Genomic DNA, 15,857 nt, shown 5'->3' on the forward strand with positions numbered 1-15,857 from the left:
AGGGTGCCAACTTCCTCTTATTATGACTACCGGCAAATGTCTGTGTGCTTGTTCATGTTTAGTGTGAGATGACATGCATTTGTTTACGCCATTGACGTAAAATTAAAGGTATAATAAACACCACAATATATTCTAAAACAAACGATCATTTTATATGGAAAAGTTATAAAATAAATCTCATTTGTTAGGTTAGTCTCAGATTTATTATTATTATTATTATTATTATTATTATTATTATTATTATTATTATTATTATTTTACAAGCAAATGTTAGTAAATTAGTTATTAGTCTTTCTAAAGTGTAAACTCGGAATTTTATTTTTACAAATTAATTATTATTTTAATACTAATTTGTGTTTGGTTTTCTTTTTTCACTAACTTAACGGGCCAAATTTGCTTAATAACGCCAAAAAAAGAAAAATTTAAATTTTGTTCACGTTCATTGTGAGGTGATCAATCTTTATATATAGTTGCATATTTTACAAGGTTTGTCATCATTATAAACTTATAACGTATGTTAAAAAACGTGTTATCTCCACTTACATCATTTATAAAGTTCAGCACCTTCATTTTATGAATTGAACAAAAGTGAAGAAAGTTTTCATATCATGGCCAAAATGAGTGCTGCTTGCATAGTTTTACCATCCCTATTCATTTTCATTTTTATCTTCTTTGTTTCAACAACATGTTGCTCTCAAGAAGAGCGATCGATATACTTGGTTTTATTGAGAGGAGATCCAATTGCATTTCATGAAGATTCACAAAATGAAGATTCATCAAGGATTCACGTCAGCAGGTTTCAATAATATAACTAGAAATTTAATATATTCCCTCCCCACCTCATAACAATCCCTCTCCTATTACAAAAAATAAATATAATTATCTGAACAAAATAAAACAACATAAATCTCTAACTCTAACGTTAAAATATAGAGATTTATTTTATTTTATTTCATTTATATATAAGATTAAATATATTTTTAATTTTTATAAAATTTAATTTTTATTTTTATCTTTATAGTTTTTTTTATCGATTTTCAGTATCTGTAATATTTTTGTCAATAATTTAATTCTTTATAAAATTAAAATAAATCGAGGCTTTTTTAAAATGTTACTAAATTTTATAGATATACTTTATGTATTATGATAGAAGTTTCTAAATAAAAAATTCAAAATTCAATATTTATGAAAAATATATATTTAATCAATTTTTTTTACCAAAAGGATATTTATGAAAATATCAAATATAGCTTGTTTTTTAAATCAACATTAACATATAAGTTAACTGACATCTTCAATTACATTAACTTTTCTATATTTACATTTGAAGTAATTTTTTAAAATAAATAAAATTTTGGATTCAATTGTGTTGTAAATGACCTTTAAGTGAATGATTTAATTGGTATACATAGTAAATAAAAATATTTTATTTCATCTTTATGACTAAAACTATATTTTATTTTGTCACTTAATCACATTAAAAATATTTGACTTTAATCATAATATTTTAATAGCTGACTTAAAAAAATATTTTAAAAAATTAACATAAAATTGTAGTAATATTTACCATAACCGTACATTAAAATCTTAAATGAATACACTCAACTTTTTATTTTATTTGAAAGAAAATACACTCAACTCAACATTTAGTTAAACATAATTTAATACTAGTATGATTTTTGAATAGTTTAACATACAAATTAAAAATGCACTCAATTAGTTATTTTTAAGTCCAAGTTCACTCAATTAGTTATTTTTAAGTCCAAATTTACCGATATTTTTACGTTGGACGATATGTTTCAAGTTCAAAATATTATATCTCGAATTCAAATTCAAAATTTTACAATTGTTTGAATTAACTATAATGCTATTTAACATCTCTTATAAGAAGAAAAAAAATATGCACTCAGATTTGCACAAAAAAAAAAATGCACTCAGGAATTTGGCTATGATAGTTGCAATCTCGTTTAAAAAGCTTTGTATTATTATTTTTTTGATGAAAAATCTTGTAGTATGATTGTACATAGAAATGCGGAAATAATTCTCATGTCTTCTTTGATTCACCAACGAAAACCATATAAAGTGCCATACATTTATTCTGAAAAATGAAGATTCTAACTTCAATTTTGAAACACTATGAAAGAAACTCTAGTATGCTTATATATGATATAGATTTCCTATCTTAATTTGCTTTATTTATTTTTTATTTATTCATTATGTTTATGGCTTATTAAATAGGAAAGCCTTGATTAAGGCACATGAAAAGCACTTATTGGCATATCATGATATGCTTCTACAAACCACTTTAGAGAATGGAAGTTACAATAAACTCCACAGTTTCAAATACATAATCAATGGATTCTCTGTCCACACAACTCCTTCCCAGGTACTCCATTTATTATTTTAAAACGAATAGTAAGTACATCTACATGCACATGCACAAAAGTTATAGAATCCATTACCAAAAATTTCAGGCGAAAAAACTGAGAGGTACTCCTGGAGTAAAGTTGGTAGAGAAAGATAGAGGAGTGAAAATGATGACAACATACACACCTGAATTTCTTCATTTACCAAAGGGTATATGGGCACAAGAAGGAGGAGAAGAAAATGCAGGTGATGGAATTGTTATTGGTGTTATTGATAGTGGAATCAATCCACATCATCCAAGCTTTGCTTATCAATCTTTCAAATCAAATCTCTCTCACTTTTCTGGTGCTTGTGAGACTGGTCCAAATTTTCCACCTGGTTCTTGCAATGGAAAGATAGTTTCAGCTAAGTATTTTTCAGCTGGAGCTGAAGCTATGGCTACACTTAATGCTTCTGTTGATTTTTTGTCACCTTTTGATGCTGATGGACATGGCAGGTAATTTTGGTGCTATCAAATTTTGTTTTTCTTCTGTATGTTGGACGTGTAATAGTAATTGGGACTTGCTTTCTTTTGTTTCATTGATTTTAGTCATGTTGCATCTATTGCTGCTGGAAATGCTGGTGTTCCTGTTGTAGTTAACGGTTTTTTCTACGGGCGAGCCAGCGGAATGGCGCCGCGTGCAAGGTGAGATTGATCTTTACCAGTAATTCCTTTGTGTGTTGGAATATTTATATTTATATCTATATCTATATACTATCTATTCCCTGCACCTTGTGACAGATTTAAGATTAATTTGTAAAAAAATTGTTGTCTTTGAAGGATTGCTGTTTATAAGGCTATCTACCCATCTGTGGGAACTCTAGCAGATGTTGTTGCAGCTATAGATCAAGTAAGTCTATACTATTCTCAACTTGTGATTAGATTCATCAAGCAACTCAAATAACAACATAAAATTGAACTAGCAAAGAAAATTAGATAAAAAAAAAATTGTCGACACAATTAGAGATAAATTTCTTATTTTTATGATCATTTCTTTGTTGAACCACAAACGGAAGAATTAAGGAATAATTGAGGATTGATTATTTGATTTGTGCAGGCTGTCCTAGATGGAGTAGATATCATATCACTCTCTGTGGGACCAAATGAACCAACAGAAGATACATTGACATTTCTCAACATGTTTGATATTTCATTATTGTTTGCAAGAAAAGCAGGAGTTTTTGTGGTGCAAGCTGCAGGGAATAAGGGTCCAACATCTTCAACTGTAGTGTCATTCAGTCCTTGGAGTGTTGGTGTTGCTGCTTGCAACACAAACAGAAGATATCGTGCTTCAATTCTTCTTTTAAATGGACAAATAGTAGATGGTGTTGGACTATCAGGTAATTATCGCTATCCTTCACCAATATTTTTTATGTTATACACAGAACTAAACATCATGTTGGTCCAAACAAATACAGTGGCTTCCTATTTTAGTCATGCAAAATATTTTTTTCTCTTGTTTCCTAACATTTATTGGATGACTCCTTGTTGGTTTAAATTGCGGTTGCGCTTACGCTGTGTAGTGTCATATTGCAAGAAAAATGTTACGGAGATCTCTAAAATTGTTATAATGCGATCGCAATTGCAGTTGTTGACCACAATTAAGAACCATGTTTATAACAAAAATACATCTTACTATTAGCATGATTAATAGTGCATATTAACACTATTAAATGGAGATTGATAGGAAAGAATAGAGACACTGAAAATGGTAGGGATGAACAAGAAGAAAATTCCAAAAAAATTAGAAAACATACTTAAGGCTTATATATATTCTCAACATATATTTTGTGTATTTTTAGCTTCCAAATGGTTTACACACTCATATTGCTTGAGATTCTCAACATTACAGGACCAAGTTTTGGAAATGGGACAGTTTTTCATAAGCTCGTATTAGCTAAGGATGCAGTAAAAACAAATGGAACATTTCCAAATACTCCAGAGTACATAGAAGAGTGCCAACATCCAGAAGCTTTGGACCCTACTAAAGTGTTTGGAAGTGTCATTATCTGCAACTTCTCAGAGGGCTTCTCTAATGGCACATCAACTCTCGATGCCATTATTGCCACTGCCAAGGCTCTAAGATTTGAGGGTTTTATTCTGACTGCAAATCCAAACTATGGTGATTATATTGCAGAGCCAATTCCCTTTGCTATTTCTAGTATCTTGATTCCTTCTGTAGCTGATTCCAAGGTACAAAAAATAGTACATGTCATTTATATATCTATTTTATTTGAACTGAAATCTGTACAATTAGATAAATAGAAGGATGACTTTTTTATTAAAAGATAATTATAATTGGGGAACAGTGAAATTATTATTAATATAACGTCACTAATGACTATTTTACTACTTTCCACAAGGAAAATTGAATTATGTTCCTTGAGGTTACGCCAAACTCTTTTCACTCAACTGACACCTCATGGATATATTGTAGGCTATATTGAAATATTACGAAGAATGGACAAAGAGGGATGAGAATGGAACTGTTAAAGAATTTGGTGCTGCGGCGGCCATAGGGGAAGGAAGGGTTGCCTCTTTCAAAGGGCGATCGCCAGTTGTTAGTAGATTTTCTTCAAGAGGTCCAGATTTCATTGACACAAAAAGAAGTCCTGCTGATGTACTTAAACCTGATATTCTTGCTCCAGGGCACCAAATATGGGGTGCATGGAGCCCCAATAGTGCATTACAGCCTATGCTAACAGGTACATTATCATTATCAGTTCCTTATGATTATTGCAAAAAATACAATAAAGTTCATCAGTTAAAAAAGTTGACACATACAGGACACAGTTTTGCATTATTATCTGGCACCAGCATGGCAGCGCCTCATGTGGCTGGAATCGCAGCATTGATCAAGCAACATAATCCATCATGGACTCCATCTATGATAGCATCTGCAATCTCCACAACCAGCACAAAGTATGATAATCTTGGCGATCCTATGATGGCTGAAGGCTTTGAGGTCAACACCTTGCATCCCTCCACTCCTTTCGAATATGGCGCTGGCATTGTGAACCCAAACCGTGCCATTCGTCCAGGCTTGGTTCTATCATCAGGTATGTATGTTACTGCGATTAGTAGAGTAGCATGCAAAACAGGAAGAAAAAAAATATTTTTTACCTGAATTTGCAACATAAATATTAATTTATTCTGAAACAGATTATGAAGACTTCATCAGCTTCTTGTGCTCTTTGCCAAACATTGATGCGAGTACAATAACTACAGCAATTGGAGAAAATTGCAGCAGCTCATTTGACTATCCATCTAATTTAAACCTTCCATCAGTGACAATATCTGCACTGAAAGGATCGATTTGTGTGAAAAGAAGTGTGATGAATGTAGGGAACAACACAGAGACATACTTGGGCTCTGTTCTATCTCCCAATGGAACTACAGTTAACCTGAATCCAACTTGGTTTACCATAAGTCCGCTAGGAACACAAGATCTGGAAATACAAATCAATGTCACTCAACCAATGGAGGATTTTAGCTTTGGTGAAATTGTTTTGACGGGAAGTTTGGACCACATTGTAAGAATAACTCTGTCAGTTGTGCCTGTTTCAGCATAACGAAGATCGAATGTAAAAATCTCCATTCTAGCCCCTAAGAATATGTTTGAATATCTTATGCAAATATGATAAAATGGGGCAAAACAAATATAGAAATTAAGTTTTCACCCTATTGTTTGATTATTCTGTAATGGATCAATTTCAACATTTTGAGGTAAACAAAATAAAATTAATTACAACTTTATTAGTTGTATATTTTCTCTTTGCCACCATATATGGCACTTCCCTCGCCAACAACCTTCTATTTCACTCTTTTTATTTTCCATCCCTCTCCTCCCTCTTTCATTTTCTCCTCCCCTTTACAGTACAAGCATAAAATATCCCAGTCCCCTCCCCTTCCATACCATAATTTTTATTTATTTATTTATTCATAAGAACAATTCTTGCAGAAGAATAGTTGCCGTATAAAAGACATCCATTCTAAAAATAAATGTTAAGAACCCAACGCCCAAGATGGCCTTCCATGCCAACGTAAATTATCTTTCCAGTGTCAGAAATTTGCAACACCTCATGCTCAGAAATTCATAGAGGGAGATACTTAACACAGGGTCGTCATGCTATCTATTTGGGTTTTCAGCTTTCAGCAGCAAAATATGCTGAGCATTGCCAGTGTGATGGAAACGTAAAGGAAAATCATCACTCTCTGTCAGAGATCAAACACGTGCAATCGCAAGTTATGAACTATCCAATTCAACGAGAAGGAAAAAAAGTGGGAATAATTAATAACAAGGTTACAAATTACAATGGGCAACAACAGTCAAGCTAATGTAAATAAATAAATTTGTGCTGCACAAGCATTCTTTACACCTGAGATAATGTTAACAGTTCTTGCCTTAGGCCTTCTCTGTTTACAGTTACATAAATAAATCCCATGCAAAGTCACTCTATGGATTAATTAATTTAGCCAGAAGGACAAAAAAATTAGTAGGAATAATGATTAACAATGTTACAAATTAATGGGCAGTTGAAGTCAAGCTAATGTAAATAAATCAAATTGTCCTGCACATACATTCTTTACACCTAGGATATCTGTAAACACTTCTTCCCTTAGGCCTTGTTAGTACATGTTTAGTTTGTCTAACTGCTTTCCTCATTCTCTGTTCAAAAATACGCCATTCTATTGTAGAGTTCTTCATGAATATACTAGCAAGTCTGCGTTTATTTGGACGTATAGTTGGCATTCTTCCTCCACCATAATATATTCGATACCCTGACACCAAAGATGATAGCTGACTTCCTGAATCAGTCATTGCAAATGCATCCGATGCAGCACATCCTATGTAGTCCAGTGCTGCTAACTACAATAGAAACAGTTGTGTTGTTCATCATAAGACTAACGGAAGCACCAAAATAATTTGGTTCTCAATATTGCCAAAAATTGAATATGAGGAGCAATGTATAAAATCATGAAAAGTGCACGAAACAAGATTTCTTGTAACAAGAAGCTTAATTAGGTTTCTGATATCATTGGAATAAATAATTGAAACAAAATGCCAATAGCAGCAAACCTGAGATGAATAATTTGCAAATGGTTCGAGTTCTGCTGAAGAAAGCAAGGTCTCTTTTGTGACTAATTTAGGGTACAAGCTGGTCAAAGCAACCAACCGTGAGTGACCTCCATACAAATTAGAACCAGCTACATATATGTTTGTCTTGCGGGTAAAACCAAGAGCAGCAAGCATAAGGATGGCTTCTTCGGGTGTCAATGGACATAGCCCTTCAGACCTGAGCTCTGACGGAGAAGGTAATCTGCATAGAAGATTCCAATTACTTCATATCAAAGTAGCTAAAGAGTAAGACTCTTTTCTTCATAAATTAAAATTGCTGTGTGAAAAAGAAGATAAGTAAAAGTGTTTCCAATCGTATTATAATAAGCGCAGGACAGTTTAAGATGAAAAAATTATGATGCATACTTTGTAGTGTTTTTCAGGTGTGCCAGTGCAGGAAAATGGATTTCACGATAGGCTTCCAATTCTTTCCTCTCTTCTTCACCTCCCCCAAATTCACATAAAGAATGAGATACCATGTCAATTTCAAATCTGAGATGCAGAGCTAGGTATTTGGATGCTTTCTTGGAAAGAAATTCACTTTTCTCCATATTTAATTCTCCAAATTGACCGACAAGATACCGATCTAATGGTCCAATAAGACCTCCATGTCCACGCAACCTCTTGAGAAGCAAAGCACCGGTTTCTTGTATTCTGGGAACAAATTGCAGAGCATGAAAATTACATCTGCAACGAAGTCTCTAGATGAAATCCTCAATTAGGAAAAGCATAATAGGGCTAGAGATAAAGAAAGATAATAACAGTAGGTCATTTCCAAGCTAGAGACCATGAAAATTATTTTGTAACTTCAACATATCGAAGGGCATTTACCTGCAGCTCAAATGGTATCGGATCAAATGCCAAGCGATTCCCAAATCCAATAAAGTGAACAACTTGATTTTTAAGTATAATAGGTAGGATGTGTTTCAAGTAAAAGCTTGGCTTGGCCTCCTTCCCCATGTCAACATCTGTCACCTGGTAAAGTCTTACAAACATTAAATACAAATAGGACTGATATGGTTGATTTTAATCAGTTTACTGGGAGTGAAGGGAAGTGACTTACAACACTGCCAATCACCTCCAAGTCCAAAGACTGTAGTTCCTTAGGAAGTTCCCTCACTATCCGAATATCAGGAGTCAAGTTGTTAATAAAATGGTCTTCCTGATAGATGTCTCTGAATTGACTGTGAAATTATACAATAAGCAGTTATAAGCTAAATTGACAAAGTCACAACATCAAAATAGAAGAACCATGGAGTGTACAGATGTGGCATTGAAATGGTACAAGACAAAAGCTAAAACTAGAAATTCAAATAAGCCATTTTACCCAACAAAGTATGAATAAGCTAAAACAAGAAATGCTAGAGGTGGTAAGCTATAAAATCATATATTCAACCTATCACCCAAAATTGTTCATTAATCTTATAGCTATTTGCCTGATTAACAGATAATTCAATCAAATACTAGTTGATCACATTTCACGTGCATATTATAACATCCCACTAATAATCAATTTCTCCACTGACCATTCACCCAATAACTAAATATTTGGTTTGATCAAATAAAGAATACATAGGAAAAACAAAATAGAGTGAAGTTATGCACGTAAAGACAAGGTGAAGGGCAATGAAAATGAGAAATGTACAGAACATTACCTCAGATCTCTCCATACACTACTGTACATAAATTTGGGGATAACCAAAGTTGAATTGAGTAACCGCGCCACAACAACAGCATTACAAACCTGTTGCAACACACAATTAGCACAAATGACAGTGTAATCATTTAAGATGAATCTTACTAAGTTTTTCTCCTTTCAAATCAATCTATCCCAAATAATTCAGAAGTGTCATTGTAAAAACTAGCAGTCTGACAAAGAATACTTACAGCTACCCGTTGTTGATTGATCCCACCATTTGCCGTAACCAAAATGTATCCATTATTTCCCTCTATTGAAGGAGTAGACAAGAAGAAAGCAAACTGTGAGTACTCATTTATGGACCAATTAGCCTTTCTTCCTTTGTAGTTATGCATCTACACAATATCTATACTTATATACTCCAAAATAACTCCCATAAAATTGGTACCGAGCACAGCTCCCAACGTCAAGGCCGAAGGGCACAAGCGCTTGTGGTGACCGAGCAGTCCAATAAAATCTAGCTAGGGGCTAGGGCTTAGGACCTAGGGATAAGCACAGTGATAAGATGTTTGGAAAATTAAAACCCCCTCATTCGTGAAGTCCCAATCATTAGCTAGTTCATGAGAAAATTAGAGAAGAGACCACATACCTAAATAAGGGTTGGGCCTGGGGTAAAAAACGGGGTCCAACCTTAGAATTGGAGACCGGTATAATAGGCTAAAGGGCAGAGAGAGAAATCAGACTTTGCACATATCCTAAAATACTAGGTTATCCATCATTTAGGGTTTTATTGGTTCTATTGGTACAGTGACCTGGACTTTTTGTTCTAGACAAGAACAATAAAACATATAAACAATGAAGCGCAATGGAAAGGTGGACAGACAAACATGTTAGTAGTTGTTTCCCGCTAGTAGACATAATATAAAGAACTGTCAAATTTCATAGTTCAGTTCAGACACACATACATACCATTAGGTTCCCAATTTCGCTGATCAGAACAAGGTCTCCAAGAAGAAGCAGGAACCAAGGGTTCCTGCCACAAATCTTTTGGTTCACGTTTGTTCTGTACCATTATACGAAACACCCAAGTCAGAGTTACTGAAAATGGAAATTTTGCTCATGCAAACAATTAGAAAACGATTATACAACTTGATAACTTATATAACTACAAACTAGCCACAGATTCCTCCCTATATATACCTCTGCCAAGGCATGGGCAGCCAAGGCCAACATCCTAGCATAATTTCCCTTGAGCATTTTTTTCTTATTACCATTCTTGTTCCATTTTCCCTGTAAAAATAAATACATAAGAATTGCAACAAACTCTTTCAAAGGGCAATAGATATAGTGTCTGTATGGATTGACTTATTTGATATATAAGCACTCTGACAACTGTTTTGAAGAGCTTTCATAAGTTGTTTTCAACTTATTTCAATAAACTTTCTAGGATAGCTTAATAAACTGGCACCGGCTTATATAGAAACAGTTTCATTTTATTTTATTTTATTTTTTGGTATAGAAATAACTAATAAGCACTTATATTAATATGATAAATGGCATAAATAGGAATAAAATTGAAATGATGAATGCATAGGAGAAACCTGAAGAGAAAGTGAAAGAGAGGAAGGAAGTGTTGATTTAGCAATAGGATGGGGTTCATCCTCCTGTTGATGTTGGAGACGGAGAAGCATTACATAATTCACTAAGAAAAAGGAAGCAAGTAACGCGATAAGTGCCAGAAGCACTTTTGCTCGTTTCCTTCGATACCACAACCAGAAGCAAGAAGAAGAAGAAGATGAAGATGATGATAAATGAGATCTGCTGCGGGAGCTGGAGAGGCGGCTCGGACCGAGCCTCGGAGAATGGTTCGGAGTACGCGAGCTGGACCGGCCTCGTTCGGTGACTAGGTCCGTACCTGAACCAACGGATAACATGGTCCGGGTTCGGATTCGGATTCAGATCCGAAAAAACAGGAATTGAAATCTGAACAAATTGCGCTATGATGAAATGAATCTCTTCTCTGTTTCTTTACACTGAATTTTACGCAACACGCCAATGACCAGTGATTCGTTCAATTCTCACTTCATCATTTCGATATTTTAGCACTCAGTGGGTATTACTCCCTCAATTCATTTCTTATTTTAGTTTATTTTATTTTGATCCCCAAACACACATAACTTTTTCACACATGCATTATAGACATAACAATGCATGTATTCAAATTAAATCCATAATTTTTTACACCTGCATTATCGATTTATATATATAAATTAAATTCATAATTTATTATTTAATTTTATATATTTGTCTTTCTATAATAAATAATTAATGATATTATTGACATAATTTTAAGAAAAGTCTTTTTGTCTGAAACTATGCTCTAAAGAGAATTTATTTGTCGGATTCACATTAACCAACATTGATGCCTTAACTATATCCACACATTCAAAAATATGTTTGCTACAAACCTTTGTAAAATTGATTTTTCTCATTACTTCTCTCATGTAAAACCACTTCATTGAACCATAAGTTGTTTCAAAAATGGCTATAAACATTATAACTTTTTTTTCTTCTTTGAGCTTCATCCACACCAACTCATTAGTTATTAAAATCCCATTAAGAACTTGTATGCGACTCAACAACAACTTTCTCAATTACTCTCTTTAATCTATTAGGCAACACATTTGCCATAACTTAATACATGCACCCTATGAAGTCGGATAACTTTTGTAAATTTTCCTTCTTGAGAATCAAGACAATAAATGTACTAGTCACCCCTTTCACCAATTTTTTTCCAATAGAATGAAAGTCTTGCACAAATCTCATAAAATATTTGTTAATCACATCCCAAAAGTTCTTCAAAAAATCTTAAAAGTTACACAATCTAGCCCTAAACTTAAACAAAAAAATTGTCTTTTTACATTGTCAATTATAGAATTTTTTATTGAAGTTATCACTAAATTTAACGTTTCAACCTCGTTTAACCACAATACACAATTAGATTTGAATTTGAATTTTAATCAAATTCAATCCAAATCGACCGTACATAATAAATATCTCTTATCATATAATTAATTAATTACTTAAAATTATCATTTAAAACTCCAGAACAAATAAATGTCTCTTTAAAAAAATACCGTATTCATGGTAATGGTCACCCTCTATTACCTATAAAATGTATCTCCAAAAAAAAAAAATCATTGATGGAAATGGAAAAGATATAACTCCAAGTACGGCTTTGTTACTTGTCTACTATTTTGGGGAGTGCCACCAAATTCCTAATCAACAATTTTCCCTCTCCATTTGTATTTAATATGCATCTTGATTCACGGATTGCCTTGGCAGATTTTTCTCTCACACCCATATATACTTTTTTTAATAATAAAATTCAAATGAGTTGGGTTTTATGGGTTTATCCAGATAGTCCTCAAAATAATATGATCACATGGGGATAAAGAATTAAACCTACAATCTTGTAATTGTAAATCAATTTCTTATCTATTGAATCAACCACTACTATAACCTTTTAGTAAATAAATAATCTAAAATCTCATATTCTCAAAAGGATTAAATTTATACACATAATATTATTATATTTAGTTTTTATATTATCAATTAATTACAATTAACAAATCATTATAAATGTTTGTTATAAACACTTTAAAAAATTTACATATATATATAATTGGTTTTGATATGATAAAAGTGTAAATTTTCTTACACTAGTAATATACGACAATTGATTAAATATTTATACACCAAAACTATAGCATTTAATACGTTAAATTCTTTTAAAAAATAGAAAAAATCTCAAACTCCAAGTTTACCAATATCATGTTTGTAAGAAACTACACATGCATGATTAAGGAGTCGGAAAAAGAAGAAAAGAAAAACTATTCTTTTGTCTAGAAATCTACTTTTAGACTACACAAAATTGTATTTATTTTCGTTTGTGTATTTCTTAAGTGATTATATTTTTTTTGGACAACGATTAAGTGATTTTAAGTAGGAAATGTTGAACCAAACATGGATCTATATTCTTCTTCTATTGGCTAATAACAAATCCTAATTGAGGGATTCGTTGTCAACTCAAATTTGACAGCCACACAAAGGTTCTCTGTGATAATCATAATAATTGATGTCTTTTAAAAAAAATTATAATAATTGGTCTTATTTGTCCCTCTTGGCGATAATTCTAAAGAACATTGTAAGACAACAAAAAGAATGCTAGTAATATATATAAATTATAAACGTTTTTATGCGAAAATATGTCCGTACATATAATGCAATATCTTTTCAGGATATGTGGAAGAACAAGTGAATAATTACAGAATACTTTCTTTTTCAAAAGATAAACTGCAAAGTGCTTTAACACCACTACAACATACTGGAGAATATAGGGATCATCCACACAAGCTTTTGTATTTATTATTATTATTATTATTATTATTATTATTATTATTATTATTATTATTATTATTATTATTATTATTATTATTATTGTCGTTGTTATTATTATTATTATTATTATTATTATTATTATTATTATTATTATTATTATTATTATTATCTAATGTTGTTGTTGTGTTATATTAGTTTTTAAAATAAATAAGTGGAATCAGTTTTTTTTTTGTCTGTAGTTAGTTATATTATTATCTATACTATGTTAAGAAATTAAATTTGCATAAAGTTGCTTTTGGTTCGAAATTATTTTGCAAACTTAGCCGCCACACTTTGAACTACTCATTTTTAGTAATTGATTATAGAGATAATTTAAGATATATTTTTATTTGAAATTATCTATGTGAGTTGTTTTATTATTATTTTTACTTAAATAAGTAGTTTTTATTTGAAATTAGTTTTCATGTTTTATAATTATAATTTCGTCTTTTTAGTGGAACGTTGTGTTGTGTTGTTTATTGTCTTTGTGTGATATTATTTATTTATTTATCGTATTGGTGTAGGTTCTCAAAGATAAAAGTAATTACTACTATTATTAATACATTCTTCACTCATCAAAAGACTATTAAATTTATGATTAATATTAACAAATCAAATACCATTTATAGTTGATTTGAGTTTGAAGTTAGAAAAAATATATGTATCATTTATCAAAATAGATACAAAGAATGTGAAATCTCAATCTAAAACTATTGATTTGTTTGTCTTTGAGTATGTTTAAAAAATGTTTGAGTATGTTTGAAACTTGTCTAAATTGTGATGCGCGTTATTTTAGTACGATCTTTCAACTATGAATTTTATCTTATTATTTAAACACTCTATTGTTATCTCTATTATTATCGAGAACCTTTAGGAGGTGATGTAATGAACAAAATTCTATACTTTGGTTCTCTCATTCTCTAAGTTAATGCTCTTGTAGTTTAAACAATATTATTTTAATATCTTTATGAAGCTTATGCTAATATTGTTATAATATTATGGTTTTATTATGATTATTATATTATTGAGTAGATACAATAGACTTGGTTGATCTGAAAGATGTAAAGTTTGTCCACTTATAAGATGTTTGTTCATTTAAAAAACTCAAATTTAAATTATGTTATTGGTGTTGGGTTAGCCGTTGGACTTGCTTCTATTGGACCTTTAATTGGTCAAAACACAACTGCAGGATAAGTTGTAGATTACCATTCATAAAATTTAATATTTACTTTATAAAATTTATCGTCATTAAAATATATATAAAAGATGTTTGACCTCGATGACAGAGCAAAAAAAAAACTTACAACCTATTTATTAATTATAATCTTATAGTTCGAAGAAAACAATACTTTTGACAATGGCAAGAAGAAATCAAAATAGTCGAGTGTGAATCATTGCCTCAAGTTGGGGAAATAGTAAGTGGTGCGGTTGTTGAGACGATTTGGTATTGTCGCTAGTACAAGACTTATCCGTTGATGACATACATGTGTTGGAATCACTGTAAATTTGACGAAATAACGCTGATACTATGATTTTGTTGAAGTTCAAATATGTAACTTTTTACGAAAAACACCTTGGCACACAATGTTTTTATCAAACTAAATACAAATCTAAACATGCATGACATTGTTTCATTGCAAATCAACGAATTTGGAAATAGCCGCTATTATAATTCAAACCTGGAGATAAAGTTTGAAAACCCGAAAATTTGATGAATTTGTTAAAGAAGAGTATTGTCATTCATTAGCCACATCGTACTTTTGTTTGCAATGTAATCTATTAGCGATTATGTTAAATGGGAAGATAAAAAAAGTGATCAACTTAACATAATACTATCAACATATGAGATCGATCAAAAATACAAAGATAAATTAAAAACTTAAAAATAAATCTAAATTTTTTTCTCCATCATTATGTTATTTTTAAATTTTAAAATATTTTTGTAATGATATTTTTAAATTAATATTATATACTATTTTAAAACATTGTTTCCATTTTATTTTAAGAAAACTCTTCGGAGAAAAAAAAAATTGTTAGAATTCCGTTTGTTTTTTAGAAGCAAACCTGTTATTATTAAATTGAAATGAAATATTGTAATTTGTAGAAGAAAAAAAAGGCCGGACATGATACGTGTGGTGGTCCACGTGGTCTATCAACGCGAAACAAACGCATTCTACACACGGGATACACGTCGCTTTGTCTATCTGTCTTGCTCCTCTTTTTGTCCATCCAACCGATTCCTCACCTGCCAT

At 31.5% G+C, this 15,857-nt stretch overlaps 2 protein-coding genes across 3 annotated transcripts; one reads left to right on the forward strand and one right to left on the reverse strand.

Annotated features, from left to right (window-relative positions):
- The first annotated feature begins 529 nt into the window (after positions 1–529).
- Positions 530–6,166, forward strand: LOC101500377 (subtilisin-like protease SBT2.4). Its single transcript, XM_004508170.4, has 10 exons — positions 530–796; positions 2,239–2,386; positions 2,475–2,863; positions 2,957–3,052; positions 3,188–3,257; positions 3,465–3,747; positions 4,260–4,600; positions 4,845–5,112; positions 5,194–5,466; positions 5,570–6,166. Exons 1-10 carry the CDS (start codon positions 609–611, stop codon positions 5,977–5,979), a joined length of 2,466 nt encoding a protein of 821 aa, XP_004508227.1. The 5' UTR covers positions 530–608; the 3' UTR covers positions 5,980–6,166.
- Positions 6,167–6,723: 557 nt separating this feature from the next.
- On the reverse strand, positions 6,724–11,350 carry LOC101491793 (O-fucosyltransferase 15). 2 transcript variants are annotated; one of them, XM_004507605.4, is made up of 10 exons: positions 10,767–11,350; positions 10,366–10,455; positions 10,135–10,228; positions 9,414–9,475; positions 9,182–9,270; positions 8,590–8,710; positions 8,358–8,501; positions 7,893–8,227; positions 7,488–7,728; positions 6,724–7,277 (listed from the first exon to the last, which is right to left on the reverse strand). In XM_004507605.4, exons 1-10 carry the CDS (start codon positions 11,097–11,099, stop codon positions 6,969–6,971), a joined length of 1,818 nt encoding a protein of 605 aa, XP_004507662.1. In that variant the 5' UTR covers positions 11,100–11,350; the 3' UTR covers positions 6,724–6,968. The 2 variants fall into 2 exon arrangements, with proteins under 2 accessions (XP_004507662.1, XP_027192756.1); XM_027336955.2 differs by lacking the exon at positions 9,414–9,475 and having other exon boundaries at positions 10,767–10,975.
- Between the last annotated feature and the right edge of the window lie 4,507 nt (positions 11,351–15,857).

This window comes from Cicer arietinum, chromosome 7 (assembly GCF_000331145.2).
Source record: "Cicer arietinum cultivar CDC Frontier isolate Library 1 chromosome 7, Cicar.CDCFrontier_v2.0, whole genome shotgun sequence".
Lineage (NCBI taxonomy): Eukaryota > Viridiplantae > Streptophyta > Magnoliopsida > Fabales > Fabaceae > Cicer > Cicer arietinum.